Source organism: Gigantopelta aegis, chromosome 9 (assembly GCF_016097555.1).
Source record: "Gigantopelta aegis isolate Gae_Host chromosome 9, Gae_host_genome, whole genome shotgun sequence".
Taxonomy (NCBI): domain Eukaryota; kingdom Metazoa; phylum Mollusca; class Gastropoda; order Neomphalida; family Peltospiridae; genus Gigantopelta; species Gigantopelta aegis.
The window spans coordinates 82,003,269-82,029,251 of NC_054707.1; the positions used below are offsets into that span (position 1 = coordinate 82,003,269).

The window sequence follows — 25,983 nt, forward strand, 5'->3', positions numbered from 1 at the left end:
CCATAATTCGTATTACTATACTTAGTACAAGAAGTTAAGCGCCACCTAAATCATATGTGAATAATGTTTTGGCTTAAAGGAAAAATTAAAAATAAATTTAACTTGTGTTACAAGCAATGCTACTTTCGTGTGCAGCCTGTTAACGTTCCCTAGGGTACACGAAAATAACGTGGTCCAAGTTCACAAATCAACTTTTGTTTGTCGTTTTTTCACTATCTAAAATTTACATTTTCAATTGAAACTGTGAAATGGCAAGGCGTAGACCGTCTACTGGTGAGAGATGGAGAATAATTGGAATTAAAAATGGCGGGATGTCATGCAGGGCTATTGCAAGACAGCTAGGATATCATAATAGCGTTATCACTAGATTGGTACAAAAACAAGACCTAACTAATGCTATTAAGGACCGTCCAAGGTCCGGAAGACCTAAAACAACATTTGTCCGTGAAGATCTAAATCTGCTAAAACTTGTAAGATGTACCCCCTTCACCAGTGCACCTGAACTTAGGAACCAATGGAATACCAATAGACGACTCTCCGTCCAGACGGTTAGAAATCGTCTCAAGGCTGCGAAATATCGTGCTTGTAGACTTGTTAAATGTCCCCAGTTGACTGATAGACATATCGGAGAACGTTTGGTGTGGTGCAGGAATCGAGTGGGCTGGAACGTGGCTTCTTTGAGAAGGATCCATTGATCCAGTGAGTGTAGGATGCTATCGCGGGTTACTGACGATAGAGTTTGGGTTTGGAGACAGGATAAGAGTAGATTTACTCCTAAACACGTTCAAGCTACCCTTCAAAGTGGTGGGGGATCAGTAATGGTATGGAGATGTGTATCATATGGATGCAAATTGGATCAGGTGACCGTGCAAGGAACGATAAAACGGGGAGAAATATCGCACCGACATCCTTCATCCCATCGTAGTGCCGCATTTCGACAACCATCTCCTAAGAAGTCGACCTGTGTACATGGATGACAACGCTCGACCTCACAGAGAAAGGGCTGTAGTGGAGTTTCTTCAACAGGAGGCCATATAGACTCTACTATGGCCAGCTTGCAATCCGGATCTCAACCCCATTGAACACTTGTAGGACATTCCTGTTCGTAACATTCGTGAAAGGAATCCACACAATTCACACTGTAGCAGAACTTGAAGCTGCTTTACATCAGGAATGGGCGTTGGTCCCATAACAGACAATTCAGAGGTTAATTCGTAGCATGAGGCGTAGGGTACAAGTGGTGATCAATGCACACGGTGATTGGTGGTTCTAGGATATCCTGATAGTGCTAGGTACTTTTCTGGAACACTGGTTTTTTATTTTTATTTTATTCCACCTTGTTTTGCGCTGACGGTCAAAGTTTTTCAGCCTTCTTTTCTCTGCACACAGACATGGTTTTTGAATACCCACGTGGCAACCGCAACTTGTTTTCTATTGTTGACTCCTAATAAACACCTTTATTCAATTGTTGTTGTTGTTTTGTATAAAGTTTTCATCGTTTTACTAATATGTCTGTCCAAATTTGAATAACGTTGCAAACATTGGGTGGCGTTTAACGGGTTTTTTTTTTTTTACTGAGTACTAACGGTAGTTTAGTCGTAACACAGTTGGAAGTACACAATTTTTTTTTTCGTTCTTACAGTGGTTTATCTTCCGTAATGATATACTTTTTGGCGTGAAATATACGTGAAAAACATGTAAACGTATACTAGTTAAGATATAACTGCTAGTCGTAAACATTTACTTACGATGTTTTTATTTAATTGCCTCCAGGGTCACGTTTTATGAAGCGTTCTTAGCGGTAAGATCACCTAAAGTACACAAGGAAGCTTCTGCACTTTTACATGTTCTTAGCGCTTACCGTAGGTCGGTTAGTAAAACGGGACAGGGTCCTTGTTTATAAAACTTTTAGAGTCCAGATTCAATCTCAAATGGCGTCACACGCATGCAGTTTGTATGGCGTTGCCATGACGTTAAGAGTCTCGAGTCTAGACTCTAAAACTTTTATAAGCACCTGGCCTGGTGATTATAAAACGTTTAGTGTCTAGACTCGAGACTCTATTAGAGTCTGAAACAGTAACGTCATGGCAACGCCATACAAATTACATACATGTGACGTCATTTGAGATTGCGTCTGAACTCTGTTTTATAAACACGGGCCCAGGCCTGATCCCAAAACATAGCCGCAGGCCCGTAGCCAGGTTTTTGAGAAGGGAGTCATTTAGGCTTATGGTGAGGCTTGGAGGAGGAGGGGGAGGTCCGGGGGCATATTGAAAAAAAAAAGCCACCATTGGCTACGGGCCTGTAATTGGCTTCAGGCAATCATGAAAAAGGTGAGCAGGGGTGCACTGTCTTTTTTTTTTTTTTTTTTTTGGGGGGGGGGGGGGGGGGGCGGGGAAGAGAGAGAGAGAGATGAATTCTTAGAACCAACAAGCATGGAAGGCACAAGACACCAGGGGGTCCTAGTAGTCGGACCAAAATTAATTTCAGAATGCAGATGAGGTAGGCCCAAGTCCATCGGAAACTAGCGTCGGTGAAGATGTAAATACGGACATGTATAGCCTTTTTTATGTAGTTCGTATCATAGGATGCCTTACGAAACTTTATGGGGATGGAAGGTGTTACGCAGTAACATATTGAAAACAATGTCTCATATTTATACATAAAGTAAATGGCAGCCAATCATTGTTTTCTTTAACAGATTTTATATCTAGAATCAAACTACAAACAGAAACCCATTACACTTATGTAATTGTGATAGTGTAAGAGGGCGGGGCCTTCGACGTGAGCGCTATGTAATGTTTTAGTGGTTGGGGTGTAGAGTGTTTTTTGCGTACAAAATGTTACACGAGAGATGGGATGAAGTATATAAAATGGAAATTTTATTTTTTGGGGTCACTTTTGTGTTAATTATTTATTTTTGTAATGCAGACTAATTTAACTCCTCTCTTGCACATTAACCACACAACTGCCGTGCAGTGAATGAATGTTTAACGACACCCCAGCACAAAAATACACATCGGCTATTGAGTGTCACAAATGGCAAGTATATGAAAATATTCTGCCGTGCAAAAACATTTTCTTACTTGTATGGAGTTGTGAACATCCCAGTATTTTATGACTACGAAATGCAGCATTTCATTTTTGTTTTCAGATATATTTCATTCTTTCATCACTAGATAAATTCTGTATTGAACAGCCATCACGTGATATCAGTATTTCAGAATTATCATAATTGGGCATTTTCACCTAGGCCTAAACATATCCTTCAAATGAGACGGTAGGAACTGAAGGGAGGGAGGCTGTGGCCCACACCATTTCAGGACCACAATGTTTTCTTACCCTAGTTATATATATAATCCAAAATAACCTTTAAAGCAGCTGAAAATTGCCATGTAAAATATTGTTCTCCTTCAATCTCTCATCATTTCAAATATATCGTTTCCATGAGTCTATCAATTGTTATTTAAATCAACAACAAAAAAGGTTATTTTAGCAATCAACTTTATTTCATTTTAATGCAGGACTGAAAACAAAAAACTCACAAAACAATTCTCTGCAGACTTCTTGATAGAAAGAAATGGTTAAAGTTCTGGGTCCACAGTAATATTTCAGCTTATTTTCTACAATACTGAAAGTTTTGACTAGATCAGAGCCCCACCCCACCCCTAAATTTTGTGAGTTATAATTTTATTATATATTAATGTTAACTTTTTTTACGATCCCTCTCCAAACCTCCCCCAAAGTTCCCCTGGCATTCTGCCTCATGTCATTGGGGCCCCACCTAACTGGAGTTTCTGGATCCGCCACTGCAGATCCATCCTTCAATTGTTCTGTTGGGGCTGTTCCACAATTGACAAAATTGGGATGGGAAGGGGTGAAACGGGGATACAAATTAATTATTTTATATGCATAGTGTCTGCCTCTACCACTTTTTCCCTTGTCCATGGATTTAATTTGTGGGTGCTGGATATATAATATAAATAATATTATTACCCAGCACCCACAAAATAACACCATGGACAAGGGAAAAAGTGGTAGAGGCAGACACTATGCATCTATATATAAAATGAAATAACCCACCAATTTTAGTAAAACTTGGGGCCAGGTTTAAGTCTTTTGAGAATCAAAATCAGTTGATAAATATGTGCAGAAACACTGCACCAATAAACAGAAATTTGTCCCAATTATAGAAACAGACCAGTCACTTCAGACCGATAAGAATGACAGAAGTGGAACAGGCAAACACACGTTTAAAAAAAGGGCTTTTCCTCACCCCTGATATATATAAATTTCCCCTGTCCCTCCCATGGAATGAGTTCTTTGTCTAGCATTAAAGGATGGGATAATTTCAGAATTCCACGGAATTAATTGTCTCACCTACCAGGACATTGTTCGTGGAACGGGGCCCTGGGACTTATATTTTGTGAGAAACTGATCTAAACATGAAACTTTAGTGATAAACTTTAACGTAAAAGTTAAAAGTCGCTACCGTTGCCTCCGCCATCGAAAATGTAATACCTGTCTACTTTGAAAGGTGAGACCGAAAACCAGCATACAGTCATATTAATGATTTCTGGAAACAACAAGCATCCTGAGAGTAGTGCTAAAGCAAAACATGTCCCCTACTGGGCCCAGCAATTTTTATATCTCCTAAATTCAGGGTCCATGAAAGTCCAAGTTTATCTGTAACAGAACATGATAAAGCTATACACAAAATTTCAGATCAATATCTTCAGGCATTGCGAAAAAAAAGAAGAAGTCTGGAACACAAATGTTCTTATCTTGTAAGTTCAAGGGCCATAACTCTGTCAAAAATGGATAAATCGCCATAAAAGTCAAACTTGATCTGTAACAGTACATGATAAAGTTATACACAAAATTTCAGCTCATTATTTCATGGCATTATTAAAAAGAAACATCTGGAAAACTGTATGTGGGACAGACTGACAGACAAACAGACAAACAAACAGATAGAAGGATGGAGATGAAATCTATAGTTCCCTTCAGCTGGACCGATACTAGGGTTACTAATAAACATGCATAAACAAATTATACACTAGTATAGTGAAACTCTTCAAAATATTACTCTCCGTAAACCAGAGTTCCCATAAAACAGGTTGTTTTTCAGTCTCTTTTTAAATATTAGTATAGAAAATAACCTCTCTAAACCAGATACCCATTAAAAGTGGAGTTTTCCCTTGGTCCCATGTGTGTCCAGTTTGGTAGGGTTTCACTATATATCCTAGCCAACATACACGACTAACAGTACATTAACACAGTGTGATGTTTTGTAACAATCAATAATACAGTATTTAAATGCTGATATTGGTTACAGGAAATATTTATAATCATGTTTATTCCATCAAACATCATTAATATTACATTGAATTAGATGTATAGGTACTCACAAAACAAGATGTTTTGGGGTGGTTTTTTAACTGTAAATCACACGCCAAAAATCATTTTGAAAAACACAAAAAAAACAAAAAAAAACCCACCTCCAACCTTTATAGCCCCAGATAATAAATTTGGTAATGTTAGGGCTGGGTCCCTGAATCATTACCTTACAATTAATGTGTACAATAAATACAAGTATAAATAAACAAGTACACATAATATACATATGTTATATGTCACTACGCATTACTATACTGTGAATTGTGATTGGACTGAATTTATGAAAAGGTATCACATGTAACTTCCCACAACAGTAGGGTATATTTCACAATTTAGGGCCCGCAGAGCGTATCTAAAAATGGTGGTGGAGTTGGGGCATTGTCAGTGCGATGGTTTGGGGGATGAAATTTGGGGGCAGGGGGTAGCTCACCCAGGACAATTTTGAATTTCATTTGTTAAAATATAGCATTTCCATCCTTCTGAGCACACTAACAAGGAAAATGGGGAGGGAGAGGCCATTGGCCCCATGTTTCCACCACCACCACTGCAAGTTATGATAAACACTCGAGTTTAGTAATGTGCACACGTAAAATTCTGTCTGCACTTGAAGACTTGTTTTACATGTGTGTGGGTTTTGACACTGCGTGGGTGCAATTAACAAAACAAAAGACACTCACATGGAAACACGGCCATTAATAACCACAGAATCTATTTTTTAATGTGTCCTTTTTCCATGTTCTGCTCTTGCACCATGCCAAAAACTGTACATGGAAAACATCACTTACACACATCTAACATAAATGTGCAATGATCACCTATGCTAAATTCAGTCTATAATTATTCATATTTCTTTTGATTTTTCCTAAACTCACCAAAATCGCCAAATTATCAGTACTCATCAATACAATTAAAAAGAAAAACTATTAAAGAAACAATTATAAAAAACCAAAACACCAATAAAAAACATAAAAAACTAATAAACAGTACTGTTGTGTACCAAAAGGTATGATTTCAATAAACTAATGTGTGTATATTTAGCACTTCCTTAACACCAGTATAAATCTACAGATATTCTATAACATATCCAAGAAATAATACTTGTCAGACAAAATAACTAAAACAACTAAATACAATATTAAAATACAAAAAGATTCACATTTCTCTTGCATAATGAAAAAAATCCACAAAAAACATTTAAACTATTTATAATATTATAATTTTTGAAAAAGTGAAACTGAAATGTTGGAATGGTAAAATGCAGTCAAACCATCTATTATGTGATTTTAGAAAAACAAACTTTTAAGAGCACACTGATTTATTAATCATTGGCTTCTGAATGTCAAACATTTAGTAATTTGGACACTTCAGAGGAAACCTGCTAGCAAGGGATTTTTTATATGAACTTTCCTACAAACAGGACAGCACATACCACATCCTTTGATAGACATGATAGGATGGTGAAAACACCCAATCAGAGAATGAGTTTACTGAGGGAGTTCAATCCTCTGATCAACGCAGCTCAAGCGAGCATTCTACCAACTGAGCTAAACAACTTTAATATCCAATAAACGTTCAATCACGCTGTCCTGGAGACACACATTTCATGCATCAGCTATCCACGACAGGGGTTGATGGTTAGTAGTTACTGAGAGAGAAGTCGGTGTATTGGCCTTACACTTCCACAGTGCCTCATTTGATTAAAAGTCGCTCTAGGTGGGAACCTAGACTGGGACGTGAACATAGTACCTACCAGCTTTAAATCTGGCTTAACCACTACACCACTGAAGCACAATGGCCTTTATACAAAGATAATATATAGAGAATAGGTAAGAATGGCAAAACTATGACGCTTGCCAAGTGGAAAATCTCATTCGGCCTGAACAGAATAAAGCCGATATCTGTCATTAACTAGTTATTATGCAGACCATAACAATTAAGGGGAAAAGCTATTATTTCTGTTATTTCAGCCACATTGTACGATGACCTAGAGGTCAATTGAGCGATTTTGTAATGTAGGTATTTGTGTGATGTCAAAAGTCATATCCTGTTACTATACATATATAACTTTGCTTTATCTATCATCATATTCTGTCAATAGAAACAGTGGTTGCAGAATAAATATGCATTTATCGGTGGATGGCACAAGATCGAAATTCTTTTAAAGACAAATGGTTGTTATGTAATGTTTCTATTAAAGCTGTGTATGTACAAACAACCCAACATGTTTGAACAAATCAAATTTATCTACAACCAATACAATAATAAACAAAAAAAAGTAGAGTGAAACCTGTTTGAATCGGATCACTATGGGGACCTGATATTTATCTACAACCAATGCAATAATAAACATTAACAAGTAGAGTGAAACCTGTTTGAATCGGATCACTACGGGGACCTGTTTGAATCGGATCACTACGGGAACCTGTTTGAATCGGATCACTACAGGGACCTGATATTTATCTACAACCAATACAATAATAAACATTAAAAAGTAGAGTGAAACCTGTTTGAATCGGATCACTACAGGGACCTGATATTTATCCGATTTAGACAGGATCCGATGTTCAGAGGGTTGCGTTTTACAATTTAAAACATTTCAGACCATGAAATTTGGCCGATTTTCATAAGATTTTGGTTTGTTCAGGGTCCAATTTAGACAGGTTTCATTGTATATGTAAAACATAAATACAAAATGGTCCACTAATACTTTCCACTTAATGAAAGATGCATTTCAAACAGTGTTAATATAAATGTATAATACATATTTTAAATGCATCATTTTTGCAAAGAAATTAGATAGTATAGCTTATGCTAATCTAGTGAACTCCAAATATTCTCCTCGTAGGAGGGCACAATGTTTAAATTTAAATTCATGTTCTTACACACCTGTTGGTGAGAATATCATTTGTTATTTTTGACAACACATACTTATTAACACATATATGTGCGTTAACATTTTAACTGGCTGCCCCTAGATGATGACCAGGTTACCAATGCCATACCATCCAATGAAAAAACCCCAAACAGTTGAATAGATCACTCCATGACACACACGATAACATTAAACTGACACACAAGTTATTATAAGCGCAAGGGCCATAAAAAGATTTTTGTTGGAAAAGGTATTTAAATTTATTTTAACTGTTTTTTCAAAATATGTAAGAAATAAAATGCAACATTCGTGTCCGTTAGATACCATTTATCCTACAACTTGTTTAAAAACGTATCACACTTGCCTTTGCTCGTTAGAATGCACCCTACCGACCAATATAGAATGTAATTACAATGTTGTTGGGGTTTAAAAACATATCACACTTGCCTTTGCTCGTTAGAATGCACCCTACCGACCAATATAGAATGTAATTACAATGTTGTTGGGGTTTAAAAACGTATCACACTTGCCTTTGCTCGTTAGAATGCACCCTACCGACCAATATAGAATGTAATTACAATGTTGTTGGGGTTTAAAAACGTATCACACTTGCCTTTGCTCATTAGAATGCACCCTACCGACCAATATAGAATGTAATTACAATGTTGTTGGGGTTTAAAAACGTATCACACTTGCCTTTGCTCGTTAGAATGCACCCTACCGACCAATATAGAATGTAATTACAACGTTGTTGGGGTTTTTGTTTGGTTCATTTGGTATGTTTCAATCATATTCTTTTAGGAATCCACCTAGGAGGCGGCCATTTTGTTTAACCTGAAAAGACCCTATATTACTGTACCTTGAATTATTTGCTTACTGCATTATCCCCAACCCTGAACCATTATTTTAGGCTTGATCATGATTTCAGTGTTATAAATATAACATTTCATTATAAATTCCTCCAGTTTTATAATATAAATCATGTCTTGCAGCATATACTGGGCAATAAATGCATTTCTTTGATTATAGATAATTCATTTTGAAGAATGTCATGGAAGTTATCCCGCTACCAAGATCATTAGAGGAATGTAACCACTGCCTTTTCCGTAACACTGTACAACTTGTTAGATTCTGTTACTGTAATGTGCTGGATTTCTTTCTCTTTAGTCTGTATGAGACACTTCCTTGCCATGGATACCCAGAGCCTGAAAGTGAGAAGTAAATAAATTAATTAAATTTTCTTTTGTTTAAAGACACCACTAGAGCACATTGATTTTTAACCATTGGCAATTGAATGTCAATTTTTTAAATATAATTTTAACAAATAGTCTTGGAGAAGACACCCACTACATTTGTCCATTAGTAGCAAGGGATCTTTTATATGCACCATCCCACAGACATGATAGCACATATCACGACCTTTGATATACCAGTTGTGGTGCACCGGTTGGAATGAGAAAGTCAATAAATAGAGAAACAAGCAGAATTATAAGTGAATATAACTGTAGATGGGATTTCTTTTCATACAATTTACACTGAACACCAATGAAAACACACCATTCAGATATATAGTTATAACAAAAGATATGAGAAAACTAATAAAAGATTTATCTTGATTTTGTATAACAGGATATATTCTGGTTGACAATAAATAACCCCAAAATTTAATACCACAGTCAGGGTTATTGTGTGTCTTATAACAACCTCACACATAACTGAAAATCGAGTAGTGCATTTTTAATGGAGTAGTTCAGTATATATTTTTGTGCTCATATCCACTTCGTGTGCAAACATGCTGTCCTGACCACCGACTGGGCATCTGTTCAGGACAGGTGTTAATGGTTAGTTGTGTATCAAATATAGCACTAAAACTGGACATACATGAATCTGCAGTGTTACTAAAACAAAAACATTCATATTGCTATTAATCTTATAGTAAATGAGTGTAAAATTTAAAAAAAACCCAGTTCTTAGAATGCAAGCATATACAGTGTATATTTGTAGTCCAAAGTGTAAAAGTACCTCTTATTTCACTTTTACTTTGTAAAGATAAGACAAAAAAAACAAATGACAAGATAAAGGGGAGACAATCAACAGGAATATTTGAAACCATTTTTTAAAACTGAATTTTTATTTCAATTATAGACTTGTGATGTAATAAGACCAACACACTGAACATGACATCACATAGGCTTATTAATAGAAGATTGCATAATACTGCCTTGCAAATGAGAAAAAATATCCGATATGCACTTTCTCCCAGTACACGAAAATGGTCTTTATAAAAGGATTTGAACGGAAAAAGAAAAAACCCCCGTCATCAACAGGCTTTATCCTAATCTTTGGTTCACGCAGAATTCCAGAAATGCATGTGGCATCCTCACCTGCCTGTCAATTGTTTCTTGCAAGCTTTGTTTTTTTTAATGAAACCTATCTGCGTCTATACTTCATCTACAAAGAATATAACCAGTTTTCATTATTGTGTAAAATGGGCATGGAATTTATATACCAATGTTGAATACACTTCTTCAAAAATTTAAACAATACAATTAGAATCTATGTTCTTATGAATTGAAAGGTTTATTGTCTTTAACTGTCTCTGGTCATTTAACAAGCCTGTAAGAACTTCAGGCACACATATATATAGGATAATAAACGAGTTACCAGTTATTATTAAATTTATGTCCAGAGTGAAATAATTTTCACTTGTCATGAGCTTTAGCGAGTGACAAGTGAAAATTATTTCACTCAGGACATAAATTTGATAATGACTGGTAGCAAGTTTGTTATTCTATTTATTACCCCAGATATTTATTTTTTCTAAAGCCTTTATTTTCGATATAGCCTACCTCGGCTACACGTCCATGTATATAGAAACGATGTAAACTACTTTACTGTCTGAGTATTGCTTTAACTTTGTATTTTATTCACGGTTCACAGATCATTTTCAAACCCCAATGTTCTATATATTCTGAAAAAAAAAAAAAAAAAAATCTATAACGAATTGAATTATATTACCATTTTATTACAAGTTTAACACTGAAACCAGAAAGAAGTAAACGCAAATGCTTTAAACTACGTGATGTCATTGTGTGCTTTGCCAAATTGTGATGACGTCATATTTAGTAATGACAAGGTGATTGGTTTGTTGGCATCAAATCATTCAATAGTAGTTTAACGTTAAACTAATGCATGATAATTTCTCAGTGATTTTTATTTTCCCCGTTATGAGTGCCTGCTGGGGTAATAAATATATATATATACACACCCAGATATCTACTTCTTCAATGTTCAGCTAGAGAACACTATGGATATTACTCAAATCCTGTAACTAGAGTCCAACTTACCTGCCCCACCCTCACTCTCCAGTCACACACCTGCATTAATAAAGGAGTGTAACGAACACTGAACACGCACCTTAAACAAGAATGCAACCACTGTACCGATGATAACGAATGGGAAGAAGGAAAAGAATCCCGTTTTCTTCACTTTCTGACTACTCAACCAGGAAACCATCTGAAGTTTCTTCTCAGTGTAAGGCGGGTATCGGATTCTGAGGAATAAATATTAAAGATATTAATGAACATGTTATGGGTATGATTCATTTCTAAGTATGTGACATGTTTGCAATGGGATGGATGAACAGTTTGTTTTAGACCAACTACTGATGACACTGTATCCATTGTAGAAGGTGCTGTCTGATTAATGAAGTTATTGTTCTTTATTAGAAAGGGAAATTTTGTTTAGTATGGGTACTCTGGTGACACATTTATATTGGCAGAGAAACAGTTTATGTATGTAATGTTAACAATATAGAACCGCCAAGAAATTAGCCGGACAAGGATTTACTGTTATGTGCAGTAGACCATGAAAAATAAGTCACAGTTACACTGCCATCCCAAGTTGTTCCTACATGTGAGGTTTGATGGTCCCATATGCATCTGCATGCAAGATATGTGTGCTTATTAAGTAACAAGTGTTTTCATATGGTATCAGTATGGTAATATACTGATGGAAAGAAATAAAGGATCACACAGATAGCAACAAGAAATAATGACTGCATCAAAAATCAATTCACATTGTCTGAAGTTGACTCGGAACATATAGGCAGCACATTCAACACTACAAACATTCAATCCCACATTACAACTTGGTATGAAATACAGACATTACTATGCTAGTTGTGAACTGAATTTGGTCTACAATTTGATGTGTTCCCTTATTTCTTTCCATCAGTATATCTAAAATGGTTCCCCATAGTCTAATCACTCGCCACAATGTTGTTTTTCATTGCGAGGTCTGTGAAGTTACTCAATACTGGAATGAAGAAAACCTGAATCGCATGAAAACTTGACCCAGTGTCAAACAACAGGCGCTGAGTGGAACACAGGCTGGGAGTGGAACACAGGCAATGAGTGGAACACAGGCTGGGAGCGGAAACCAGTGGTGTGTGTCTGTGTGCATGCTTGTGCATTCGCAGGTCTCCAGGCTTCCTAAACCTTCAGTGGGTCTGACTTTTCCATCCTTCACATCTGAGGTGTGCAATCATGCTTGCATGCCCAAGCGCACTTTAATATCATCTTACAAGTGTTTTGTGTTAATTGTCCATGGTAACAGTGCACCTCCGGCTCGTTGTTTAAAAAGAAGCTGTTTGGAAACCAGTGTTATTACACTGATTCAGTGATTGTTCAACATGTGCGTTTCAAACCTTCTTTACATCAATATGTACAAACATTACTCAAAGATTTTTCCTATGCAGCTTATGAGGAGACTAATTACTCACAGGCCTGATATTTTCGAACATATGAAGGACTGAGAGGTGTGAGTAAGACTTACGCATTGACAGAATCGAGAGTGAGGCCACGCTCCATGACGCTTCTCCTGTGAGAGAAAGTCTCGAAGGAGAACTTGCCGTGGTACGACCCCACACCGCTATGGCCGACTCCACCAAATGGCAGAGTTGGTACTGCAACAACAAACATAAAGAGCAAGTGTATTGTGGTGTGGTATACCATGCTTGTCACACACTTGTCAAATAAAACAGACTGTGGATTAATGTATCAATAAATCACTAATGATCCTTACTTATTCAATTAGTGTGTGTATGTGTTGTGTGGTATGTGTGTGTGTGTGTTTTGTATGTGGCTTGTTTGGTGTGTGTATAGGGGTTGTGTGGTGTGTGTATATGTCTGATGTGTGTGTAGGGTGTGTTTCTGCATGTGTGTGTATGGGGATGATGAGCGAGTGTGTGTGTCTGTGTTGTGTATGTGTGTCTGTGTGCGTGTGTGAGTGAATGTGTGTGTGTGTGTGTGTGCAAGTGTGGTTGTATGTACAATGTGTTTGTGCATGCATGTATGTATATGTAATCCAAAATGCCATGTAAATCAGCAGTCTCAAATTTCTTGTCAGTTACAACTAATTTACTAGCTAAGATAGAAGTACAACACTATATAACTGTTATTTCCCCGACATCTTCTCAGTATTAGAATTTAGTTCTTAAACAGCAAAATAAAGAGCTACATTTAATTGATCTGCCTGTGTGCCCAACATGAGCTAAAACGTACTGGAAATGTGCATCAGGGTATCGTTGACACAAACTCCACCACTGCTGGTGCGGTTCAGGAAATTATGCACCACCCTCTTGTTGTTTGAAAATATATACAGAGCTAGTGGCTTCTCTCTGAAAAGAAACATGAAAAACATTAAAAGGACTCTTGTTTTCTTCAATTAATGGAAAAAAGGAAAGGATTGTTTAATGATACCTAAACACTTGACTAATCCAATGGCCTAGTACTGCTTAGGCGACAACTCTACCACCGAGCTGCATTCTGTCACGTCAGTTAAGAAAAGCAGCCAGTAAGATGGTACAATCAAGGTTTGAAATATATTTTGTGGAATAGGAAGCAAATTTTACTTTTCAATCTTTGCTTTTAAGATATTTTATTTTATTTATTTATTTTAAAAATCCCGCTGTCCAGTTTAATTTTTTCTCCTTTGACGTCCATCTCCTTTCTACCCAATCTGGCAACTCTGCCTATCTTCAACTTCTTTCACTGTCCACCTCCACATCCCAGTCGATGTCTCTCCAACTGCAACAGGTGCTTGTCTCTTGTAGCTCTTATCTGTGCCACACACCAGCTATTTCCCATCAGCTTTTAGCTGTGGGTTTAGTCTGACCAATTTGGAAAGTGTTCAGTAGTTACTTGCTTTTCAGATATTGAAATTAGACTGTATTTTTATTTTTGGACCAGTGATGATTAAAGCTTATGATTTTAAATATCACTCTTGAAAATTTGGTGTGCTTGTACTGTAGCTTACCGACTGTTGATAACATCAATAGCTTCGTTATCATCGCCCACTGTTATTATTGGCAACACAGGTCCAAATATCTGCAACATCACAGAAAATCACAGAAAAAAGAAGAAACAAACGTCACCCTTTAAAGTATTGCTATTTCATATCTAACATATGGTTTAAACAATATTAAGTTACCATCAAATATGCAGTATTGGGATCAGACTATATTAAGACGTCTGCCTACATTTTACACAAAGATGTTTTGCATCCAGCCAAGATGACAATTTATGTAACTCAAAGTTAACTAATATAAATAAATTGCTAATGATGAAAAAATCAAAAGAAAGAAAATAAAGAAAAGGAGAGAGTGTGTGTGTTCTATCTTCCCCCAACAAAAACCCGCACAATTAATTACCTAAAACTTTTAAACTTTACTAACTATGGGTACTACTTTTTTCCCTTTAGCAGCAAGAGTTCTATTATATGCACTTTCCCACAGACAGGAAAGTGCATACCACATCTTTTGACCAGTTGTGGTGCACTAGTTGGCTGGAACGAGAAAATTAAGTTGAATGAAGAAGAAGGAAATGTTTTATTTACGGTTATATGGCGTCAGACATATGGTTAAGAACTGTATTACCTCATCCTGCATGGCCACTAATCCTGTGTTACCTCATCCTGCATGGCCACTAATCCTGTTACCTCATCCTGCATAGCCACTAATCCTGTGTTACCTCATCCTGCATGGCCACTAATCCTGTTACCTCATCCTGCATGGCCACTAATCCTGTGTTACCTCATCCTGCATGACCACTAATCCTGTGTTACCTCATCCTGCATGGCCACTAATCCTGTTACCTCATCCTGCATGGCCACTAATCCTGTGAAACCTCATCCTGCATGGCCACTAATCCTGTTACCTCATCCTGCATGGCCACTAATCCTGTGTTACCTCATCCTGCATGGCCACTAATCATGTGTTACCTCATCCTGCATGGCCACTAATCCTGTTACCTCATCCTGCATGGCCACTAATCCTGTGTTACCTCATCCTGCATGGCCACTAATCCTGTTACCTCATCCTGCATAGCCACTAATCCTGTGTTACCTCATCCTGCATGGCCACTAATCCTGTGTTACCTCATCCTGCATGGCCACTAATCCTGTGTTACCTCATCCTGCATGGCCACTAATCCTGTGTTACCTCATCCTGCATGGCCACTAATCCTGTTACCTCATCCTGCATGGCCACTAATCCTGTGTTACCTCATCCTGCATGGCCACTAATCCTGTGTTACCTCATCCTGCATGCCCACTAATCCTGTGTTACCTCATCCTGCATGCCCACTAATCCTGTGTTACCTCATCCTGCATGGCCACTAATCCTGTGTTACCTCATCCTGCATGGCCACTAATCCTGTGAAACCTCATCCTGCATGGCCACTAATCCTGTGTTACCTCATCCTGCATGGCCACTAATCCTGTGTTACCTCATCCTGCATGGCCACTAATCCTGTTACCTCATCCTGCATGGCCACTAATCCTGTGTTACCTCATCCTGCATGGCCACTAATCCTGTGTTACCTCATCCTGCATGCCCACTAATCCTGTGTTACCTCATCCTGCATGCCCACTAATCCTGTGTTACCTCATCCTGCATGGCTGGGTCTGTGACCTTCACATCTCGCAGGACAGTCGGAGAAATGAACCGTTCATCATCCTTCACGTCGCCGCCGATAGCAACCGTGCCACTTTGCATCAACTTCTTCACACGCCTGAAGGTAAAACAAATGAAATTTTTTCTCTATTTACAAATATTTAACCTGACCTCTAACCAATGGGCATTTTTCCCAATTACTATAAGCTAGTCCTTAGAAAAGGAATAATTATTTCAATAACTCTGCATCAACTAATTTTTATGTCTGAAGGGAGAAACAATGAAAACACAAGAAACAGTTTATTTATTTTAATAACTCTGCATGAACTTCTTCACATATTCCAAGTTAAAACAAATGAAAAACAATAAAATAAATAAATGTTTTTACTTTCATGTTTAATAAAGTTAGTGTTTGTCTTCAAAAATTCAATATTTGTGAACACCAAACATACAAAACAATCTTACAACAGCTAGAAATACAATGTTAGCTATTAGAACATGGTCAACTTACTGAAAATGTCTCTCATTAACAATGCGTCCATAGTGACCCGATTCAACTGGATTTTCAGAGTAAAATTCTGGAATAATTTTCTTCAGTTGTTCTATAAGCTGATCCTGCAACAGAAAACATGAGAGTGATGGGATCTGATGCTAAATCCATTACAATGTGGAATCAAACTGAGAATGATACAACATGGAGTTAAGCTATTGATGGAGACATGAGTACAAGTTTAATTGGTCATCTATGTGGTATTGGTAAGTGCTATGTGTATAAGAGTCAATCCTCGTCAATTAACTCATTCCAACTGATGGAGACATGAGTACAAGTTTAATTGGTCATCTATGTGGTATTGGTAAGTGCTATGTGTATAAGAGTCAATCCCCGTCAATTAACTCATTCCAACTGATGCTTCATAACTGATATACATACCACAACACCATAAAAAAACCCCACATCTGCTAAACCAATACCCTCACCTCCTCTACCAGTTCAAACAGGAGGATACCACATATCATGGCCTTTGGCATATCAGTCATGGGGTACTGGCTGGGATGGGGATCTCATTGGATCCACAAAGAGGAATCAATCCTACAAGCTACCGCACCCAGCCAAGCTCTGTACCGTTAAATACTTGTTATACACATACAAATAAATACAAGTAATATTCCCAGAGGTCCCTTACACCACCAATCATGTAAATGCCTCACAAAAATTTGGAGGCTTTAATTTGTTAAACTTGTAATTTAAAAAAACAAACCCCATAATTCTTGTTAAAATGTTCTAAAAAGAGGATAAAAACCTGAACGTCTTTAGAACACAGCACATAATCGGGAGCGATGCAGGTCTGTCCAGCGTTAGAACACTTTCCCCATAATATCCGCCTGGCAACAACCTCCATGTTCACATTTCGATCAACATACACTGGACTGCAAAACAAAATTAATCATTGGCTAAAGGATGTCAAACTCCCTGCAAGGCTCGCGCTGTCGGTAGCCAAATTAGCCACTGGCTAATTTTTACAAAAAATGGCTAATAAAATTTGCAAGTGGCTAAAATTTTGGCTAAGTCATTCTCTATCTTCTGATATGAACAAACGGTTACATAATCTATCCAACACCTGAAATATAATAATAATACCAAATATTCAATTAGTGTAATTAATAGTGAGCTCGCGACCGGTAATGAGAAGCGGTGTCATCCAGAATACATCATAATGTTTGCTTATTTTAATAATCACGGTTATTAATTTTAATGGCAACATGTATGAAAGCAAAGTCTGAAAGATCTGTAGCTTGTTATTTTAACTTTGTAAAGTCTTTGAATGCTAGGAAAACGTTTGTTGGCTGCTCTCAGTGTGCATATAGGTCACGCTTGATGGTCAGCTGAGACTGTTGCACATGTCAAGGGACACTGTTGCAAACATTAAACAATACAATTACACGCAAGTAAATCTTGATGTAAATTTGTAAAGAAAATCCCCAACCAAATAGTTGTTCGCATCAATGAATACTTAATTGCTGTTTCATTCACTTATTTCCATTGTCTTTGTTAATTTCGCACTCATGCATATCACTATCTCTGGAAATGAACATGCAGTATTTATACAAATTGCGGTTAAACGTACACTGAATACAATTAGTTTACAATAATCATGACATTTGTTAGATAAAATATTAACTTTGAGGTAACATCTTAAAAGCTAGCTGGATTTTTAGGTAGTACTATACCAAATAACTTCCGGCTGGGTCAAAGTTCGAGGTGCACCGAACTTTTGATAGAGAAGTGAACACCACAAGTCCTGTGATTGGTTATAAATGTGAGTGTGTTGGTTGTAAAAAATAATAGTTTCATCTGGGTAAAATAAATGTGCAATTTTATTTCATCTAGTACCAATGTGTCAAGTAGCCTTGTGCTTGAAACATGTATGGGGTACCTGTAAAAAAAAGTACTCGAATTTTGTGCGAAACTAGGGTAGTCATAGACGCTACCCGTTATCTCAGAAACGAGCAGCTTGACCCCCATTTTTTTCTGATTCACTTTAAGTGTAAGGTGTGGTAGTATTTATATCCGTGGCGTTTATGTCGGTTGATACGTTGCAGGTAGGAGTTTTAGCCGCATATGTTACTATTGTCGTCTATGGGATTTGATTGGGTAGTATACACCCTATAGCACATATTCAGTGCATAATAAAAAATATTATGATTTTGTCATTTTATTTAATTAAACTATACTGGTTGATTAATTAGCCATCACTCGATCATGCAAGTTCACAATGACCTTGACCTTGACAATAATCTCTGTACATGGCTCTGAATGGAGTTTGAATCAAAGTTAGCACTGAAGAAAAGTTGGTTTTGGCCTATAATTCATACTGTAAAGATTTCAATAATTTCTTTTTACATGGTATTTGACTTGCCATATACAACTGCTCTTAAATATGGTATTATATATAGGCAACCTGAACTAAGATTTTAATAGCAATGTCTTTAGTTTCCATTAACATTGTTAATTTTTTATGTATGAAATTCTGAAAACTCAAATTTGTAAAGAAGTTGATTTTTATTGTCATTTTAACATATTTATAGGGTGCTAAGTTATATTTTAGACAAATTTGTAGTTTTATGCAAAATTTAAAGTAAATTTGAAGAAAAACTTTACCAAAAACATAATTAAATTTGTTGTCACTATTGTGCCTTCTGTTCTTATTTGTACATAACAATAAGGTTGTTAAACTTATACTTAGATCTCCAGATAATTTTTGTTTCTTAATAATCACTTAGTTAGCTCTCATGAAAAGCATTTTGAGTTTATACTAGATTCAGAACCAATTTTTTCAAATTTGATTATCTGCCTTGGATTAAGTTGATAAATTTATTTTATTGTTAAAGCTGTGTTACCTAATGTTACTAGCTAAATAAAATGCTGGATTACAGATTGCAGGAATACATCTAATGTACATATTGTATTCATTCGGATTAGAAAATAATGCAAGAAAATAGATGTTCGGGTAATTTTGTCATTTAAAAATAGTTTTTTCCAGTAATTAATCAAAAATAAATATGTTAAAGCTGCATGATTATTCCAGATATCACACCTATTAAAACCTCCAACTACAGTAGGCTATAAATAAAATATAGTCAGGAATATTGGTGGCTGCCAATAGTTTTGATGGTTCATTATAAAAATCAGCATGGCTGATGGATTTGAAATTCCCACACCTGGTAACTTGAAGACACCCACACCCAGCATACAGGATTTCCTCTCAACACTAATGTTCAGGACATTAAGTCATTACTTCATACAGGTACAGTCATGTTTGTGTTTCCTTCCTCAGACAGTGTATTTTTTTAATACTGATATTTCTTTGATGTGCCTGTTAAGGTCTTCATAGTCTAGGGGTCAATCAAGTGCATGTGTTTTAATGGAATTCTTTAAAGGGGTAGAGGTACTCTGACTATCTTTGTTGTCTCTACATATATACCCGAGTACACACACCCAACTGAAAGTAAATATCTTCAGGAGTTTTATTTTACAACATTTTGTTGTTTAATATGACATTGCATTTGTACAAAACTATATGCAATATATATGCTTTTTGAGGTGTACATTATATTAGGTTGCACTGTAGAAACAACAGTTTCAGTGAGGTTGTCAGTTTATGTCAGAATACACCAGATCCTGGTTGTCATAAAGACACATAGCTGGACACTTTTTGAAAAATGTATGTTATCAGTATAGGTAGTACTATACCAAATAACTTCCGGCTTGGTGCACCGAACTTTTGATAGAGAAGTGAACACCACAAGTCCTGTGATTGGTTATAAATGTGAGTGTGTTGGTTGTAAAAAATAATAGTTTCATCTGGGTAAAATAAATGTGCAATTTTATTTCATCTAGTACCAATGTGTCAAGTAGCCTTGTGCTTGAAACATGTATGGGGTACCTGTAAAAAAAAGTACTCGAATTTTGTGCGAAACTAGGGTAGTCATAGACGCTACCCGTTATCTCAGAAACGAGCAGCTTGACCCCCATTTTTTTCTGATTCACTTTAAGTGTAAGGGGTGGTAGTATTTATATCCGTGGCGTTTATGTCGGTTGATACGTTGCAGGTAGGAGTTTTAGCCGCATATGTTACTATTGTCGTCTATGGGATTTGATTGGGTAGTATACACCCTATAAAAGGCCGTAAATTTCAATTCATTATCTTTTTAATAAAAAACTAAACTTTTGACGTAAATGGAATAGTTTTAATAACGTGAAGTCTGCATTCTTAGGCTACGTATTTTACAAGCTGAAACCAACAACAAGCTGTTCAAAGCAACATAAATATTGCTATTTTAAAGAAATAATAAGCTCTATTTAAAAAAAGAAAAAAGAATAGTATTGGCTCTCAGATTTTTATTAATGTCATAGGGGTTGTGGTGAATGTGTGCAGGGGGCACTGGCTTCCAACACTGCATATCCCCCCCACATACACACACTCTGAAAAACCAAAGTAATATATTAACTGCCCCTACCCATTTGCTGTCTTTGATTTTGATCAGGGAATACAGTTTTGTTATTCAGATTTATTCCAGTTTGTACATAATTAGCTGAAAAAGATGCATTTTCATATTCATATATAAATACTCTATACAGTTCTGCACAAAACAATTTTGGCTAAACCATTTTCATTATGGCTAATAAAAGTCCCATTTGGCTAATTTTTTGGCTACAGGTATTTTTGATCCAGGGTGAGCCCTGTCACTTTCTCTTTCAACTGTCTGTCTGTCTCTTTTAACTGTCTGTCCGTCTGTCTCACCTGTCTGTCTGTCTGTCTCACCCATCTGTTTGTTTCTGTCTCTCTCACGCTACCTTCCTGCATTTCTATCTCATCTCCCAGTATCTATCTTTCACAAACTCTCTGTGTAACTTTTTCCCTGTGTGTCTCTTTTCATTTCTATATTTATAATTTTTCTAACCATATTACTGAAAGGTTACCAAAGTTCACCCTGTCCATTGCCAAATTAGCAAGTTGCTAATTTTTATAGAAAGTAGCAACATTAATTTTAATCTTTGGCTAATACAATTTTCCTTAAATTAACCACATTTTAATAATTTTCAAAGAAATACTTTACATAATCTGATAACTGGCTAAACTAAAATTTGTTCCAGTGTGAGGCCTGTAGTCATTTGCAATTTTTTAATGATTAAAAGTGGCTACAACATTTAGTTTTGCTAATAAAATGTTCTTTAAATTAAAGGGACATTCCTGAGTTTGCTGCAATTTTTAAGATGTTATCGACTAACAGAGACTTTATAACGACTGTAATTACATATCAAATATATATTTCTGCATAAAATATTAGTGTCTATATATTAAACATGTTTCTGATCGTTCTAATATTTGTACTATGTTAAATTTCATTTTATTTCCTAAAAAAAAAAATGTTCGTACATACCAAATTATTTGAAGACAAAATCCAGTTTGGGCTTCTTACAAATATTAAGATGACCAGAAAGACATTGAATATATAGACACTGATATTCTAAACAAGAAAATTTATTTAATATGTAAGTTTAATCGTAGAAATATTTTATTAGTCAGAAACATCTTACAATGCTGCCAACTCAGGAATTTCCCTTTAACCGATGTATATATCTGAAAATTGACTAAAACTAAATTTGTTCCAGTGTGATCCGTGTGTTTAAAAAAACAACTTTACCTCTTTCCTCCAAGTTCCAAGGTTACAGGAGTCAGGTATTTGGCGGCAGCCGCCATCACTATCTTAGCAACCACGTTGTTTCCGGTGTAGAAGATGTAGTCAAATCTCTCTGACAGAAGAGCTGTGGTTTCTGGGACGCCACCATTCACAACTTTAACACAGTCCTACGTAAATAAGACAAAACATATATACAGTCAAACTTCGATCTTGAAGGGGACAAGGAAATACTTCGAGTTCGAGTTTTCGAAATTAATATATAAGAGTTCAAATTTGAAACTGCATTGCAGCTGGATGAATTTGAAATATATGCTTGGGCATATAGGCTACATGTATTTATTGACCAAAAAAACACGTAAAAAGAAGGTATTTACATACATATATAAAAAACAAAAAGTAACGTTGACGTATTTTACAGATGCCAAAACATGGCGGAACGTAACTAACAAATAAAACACTGAATTCCGAATAACACTATAAATACATTTGTTTTACACAAAATTATTTACGCTTCGCACCTCTACTTTCTTTCTCCAATCTGGCCACCCACCCTCCATTTCTGAGCCCTACGCAAGATTGCTTGGATGACAAGAAAGCAGAACTTTTTTAAACCGATCTAGGAAACCTCACATTACCAGGTCCTTCCCCAGATTTCTCGATCTGTGATGTATCAATTTTTAACATAACTAAATGACTGGTAATTGATAAACATTAACTGATACATAAATACAATAGCTAAAGTTTGACACAATTCACGCATTTGAAAGCAAAAACAAACAGCGCTAACAATTATTACAACTGCTCTTTGAAGTTCATCAGACTGTGTCTATAATTAAATATTACGTAACGAGGCTCTCCACCACGGACGAACACCAACTACCAAACATAGGATCATTTTGTCTGCTTAGTCGGCGATCTATTATTCTGTAATTATCACACTAATCCTCGACAGCCAAGACCACCTGAGACGGGCGCGTTTTGCTTGTTTGACATGATTGACAATATATTTGTCTTTAACATACTATCGGCAGCGACATTTTGATCAATCCACACGCGTCGAGTTTTAGAGGTGCATACTCTATTAAATCTTTATGGCGGGACCACAGAATTAGGTTGAGAGATCGAGGTTATCGAGTTTTCGAAGTCTGAGTTTTCGAAGGTTGTTATTACTAGTTTGTATAGCAACTCAGCCGGGACTGTCGCTTCAGATCGAGAGATCGAAGGTGGAGTGATCGAAGTTTGACTGTATTTAACTGCTGTGTATCTTTTGTCTCAAATAATATTGACTGTATTTTTGCAAATCAAGTACAGCAGTTTTGGATTAACAAATGTGTCTATCTTCCCCATCCATGTCTGTTTCAACTTATTTCCACGCCTATAAGGTTCAAAGACGCTATCCTAGGTACACACCTCAGCTATCTGGGCTGTCTGTCTAGTAGGTTAATAGTTAATCATTTGTAGTTAGTACCTTCCCATTCAGCTATTAAAACTTGCTCTATGGTACCTACCAGCTTTATTTCATTTCAACTTATTTTTGTGCTTATATCCAATTAAGGTTCAAGCATGCTGTCCTGGGCACACACCTCAGCTATCTGGGCTGTCTGTCCAGAACAGTGGGTTAGTTGTTAGTTGGTTAGTGGTTAATGAGAGAGAAGATGGTGTAGTGGCCTTACACATACCCACTGAGCCTTTAAGACTCACTCTGGGTTGCAGCCGGTACCGGGCTGCGAACCCTGTACCAACCAGCATGTACTCCGATGGCTTAACCACTGCACCACTGAGGCCGGTTACCAGTTTTAAGGGCTGTTTTCTCTTCTATGTGTGTGGTTTTTCAGGCATTGAAATAAGCATTGTGTCTGGTAACCCATTTACAGGTTACCACAAAATATAGCCTGGTAACCTATAGGTTACCACAACTATATGATAGTTAGAATTGAATTCCTGTTACTATCACTTTTAATGCCCTTACATGTGTGCCAGATGATTATTTTAGTATACATGAACGTTCTGAAATTGTATCGGTGTGCGCGAACATCGGTATGAGAAATGAAATCCGGAAGTAAATTTATCTGGTGGGCGCTGCTTAAACGCGGATTGCCGAAATTATTTGCAATTGCACAAGTGCACATGAACATCGGTGCAATTTCATACGAGAAAACGAAATGTGGAAGTAAATTTATCTAGTGGATGCTGCTTAAATGCGGAATGTGCACGTGAACATCAATGCAATTCCTTGCTAGAAATTGAAATGCGGAAGTCCGGAATACATTGTCTGGTTTACGTTCGGAAATGAAACTACAGTTTTTTGAGAACGAAACACTGTTCTCGACTTTTCTTACCTGTGGTAACCTCCCAGTAACCTGAACGACCATTCTCGACTTATTTCGATGCCTGGTTTTTGGTACAATAAAGGCATGAAATGCAAAAATTGGACCAAAAAAAATGAAAACAAAAAATCTATGGTTATGAATAACTAGTATTTCCATATCAGTGGTGCATTTGTTTGGTCACTCTACCCACAATGTGTCAAAAACAGTCCACGTAAAAAACACCCGGTCAAATACAAAAAGGACATTGAAAAAAAAGAGGTACTTCTAACGTAATATTTAAGTTTGATAGTGACCAGCCATACATAATGAAATACATTTATTTAACACAAAATAAATTATGTGAAAACTCAAATCAATATGGGCTATGTAAAATTTTGAATCCAAATGGCTTGTATTATGACAAGTGTAAAATTTATGTTCATGTGACCTATTTCAATTCATCGCAGTACAAAACATGTTTTTGACAAATTCTAATTGATATAAGAAATTATTTGCCTTTATTGCGTAAAAACAATAAATGACTTCTGCACAATTATCTTAGTGTGAACGTACATTATCTAGATACTTGGGAATGAGCTGTTCGATCAACTGGGCACAGTTTTGGGAGATTTCAGATGGTTTCAAAATGGCACAGTTACCTGGAACAAAAATAAAACTAATTAAAAAATATATATATTATGCACAAATACACAAAAAGGAAAGGAATGTTTGTTTAACAAAACCTCAGCACTTTTTAGTGTATGGCTAATTGGGGCCATTCAACAATTAAATAATGATACATTTGACATTTAAAAAAAACCCTTCCCCATATCATGTTTTTTGTAACACAAAGGTCACTCCCCTCTCTAAAATGACGTAGCTCCAGACCTTGCTGTCTAAGATGAGCTATCATTGCCTATCATTCCCCTCTCTAAAATGATGTAGCTCCAGACCTTGCTGTTTAAGATGAGCTATCACTGCCTACCCATCACTCCCCTCTCTAAAATGATGTAGCTCCAGACCTTGCTGTTTGAGATGTGCTATCACTGCCTACCCATCACTCCCCTCTCTAAAATGATGTAGCTCCAGACCTTGCTGTTTGAGATGTGCTATCACTGCCTACCCATCACTCCCCTCTCTAAAATGATGTAGCTCCAGACCTTGCTGTCTAAGATGAGCTATCATTGCCTATCATTCCCCTCTCTAAAATGATGTAGCTCTAGACCTTGTTGTTTAAGATGAGC

The 25,983-nt window shown here is 36.6% G+C and overlaps 1 protein-coding gene and 1 long non-coding RNA gene across 2 annotated transcripts in view; both read right to left on the bottom strand.

The window, feature by feature from the left end:
• Positions 1-7,402: 7,402 nt before the first annotated feature.
• LOC121380507 (aldehyde dehydrogenase, dimeric NADP-preferring-like) overlaps positions 7,403-25,983 on the bottom strand; it is a 25,462-nt gene continuing 6,881 nt past the window's right edge. Inside the window, exons 5-14 of the mRNA XM_041509346.1 lie at positions 25,313-25,398; positions 22,434-22,597; positions 17,528-17,654; positions 16,738-16,841; positions 16,218-16,344; positions 14,591-14,661; positions 13,837-13,952; positions 13,109-13,238; positions 11,690-11,825; positions 7,403-9,477 (exon numbers count right to left, since the gene is read on the bottom strand). Of these exons, the coding sequence (XP_041365280.1) occupies positions 9,436-9,477; positions 11,690-11,825; positions 13,109-13,238; positions 13,837-13,952; positions 14,591-14,661; positions 16,218-16,344; positions 16,738-16,841; positions 17,528-17,654; positions 22,434-22,597; positions 25,313-25,398 (1,103 nt within the window). The 3' untranslated portion in view covers positions 7,403-9,435. The remainder of the gene's footprint in view (positions 9,478-11,689; positions 11,826-13,108; positions 13,239-13,836; positions 13,953-14,590; positions 14,662-16,217; positions 16,345-16,737; positions 16,842-17,527; positions 17,655-22,433; positions 22,598-25,312; positions 25,399-25,983) is intronic.
• Positions 25,688-25,983, bottom strand: part of LOC121380508 — a 1,139-nt gene continuing 843 nt past the window's right edge. The window contains exon 3 of the long non-coding RNA XR_005958953.1: positions 25,688-25,761. This is a non-coding gene — a long non-coding RNA (uncharacterized LOC121380508). The remainder of the gene's footprint in view (positions 25,762-25,983) is intronic.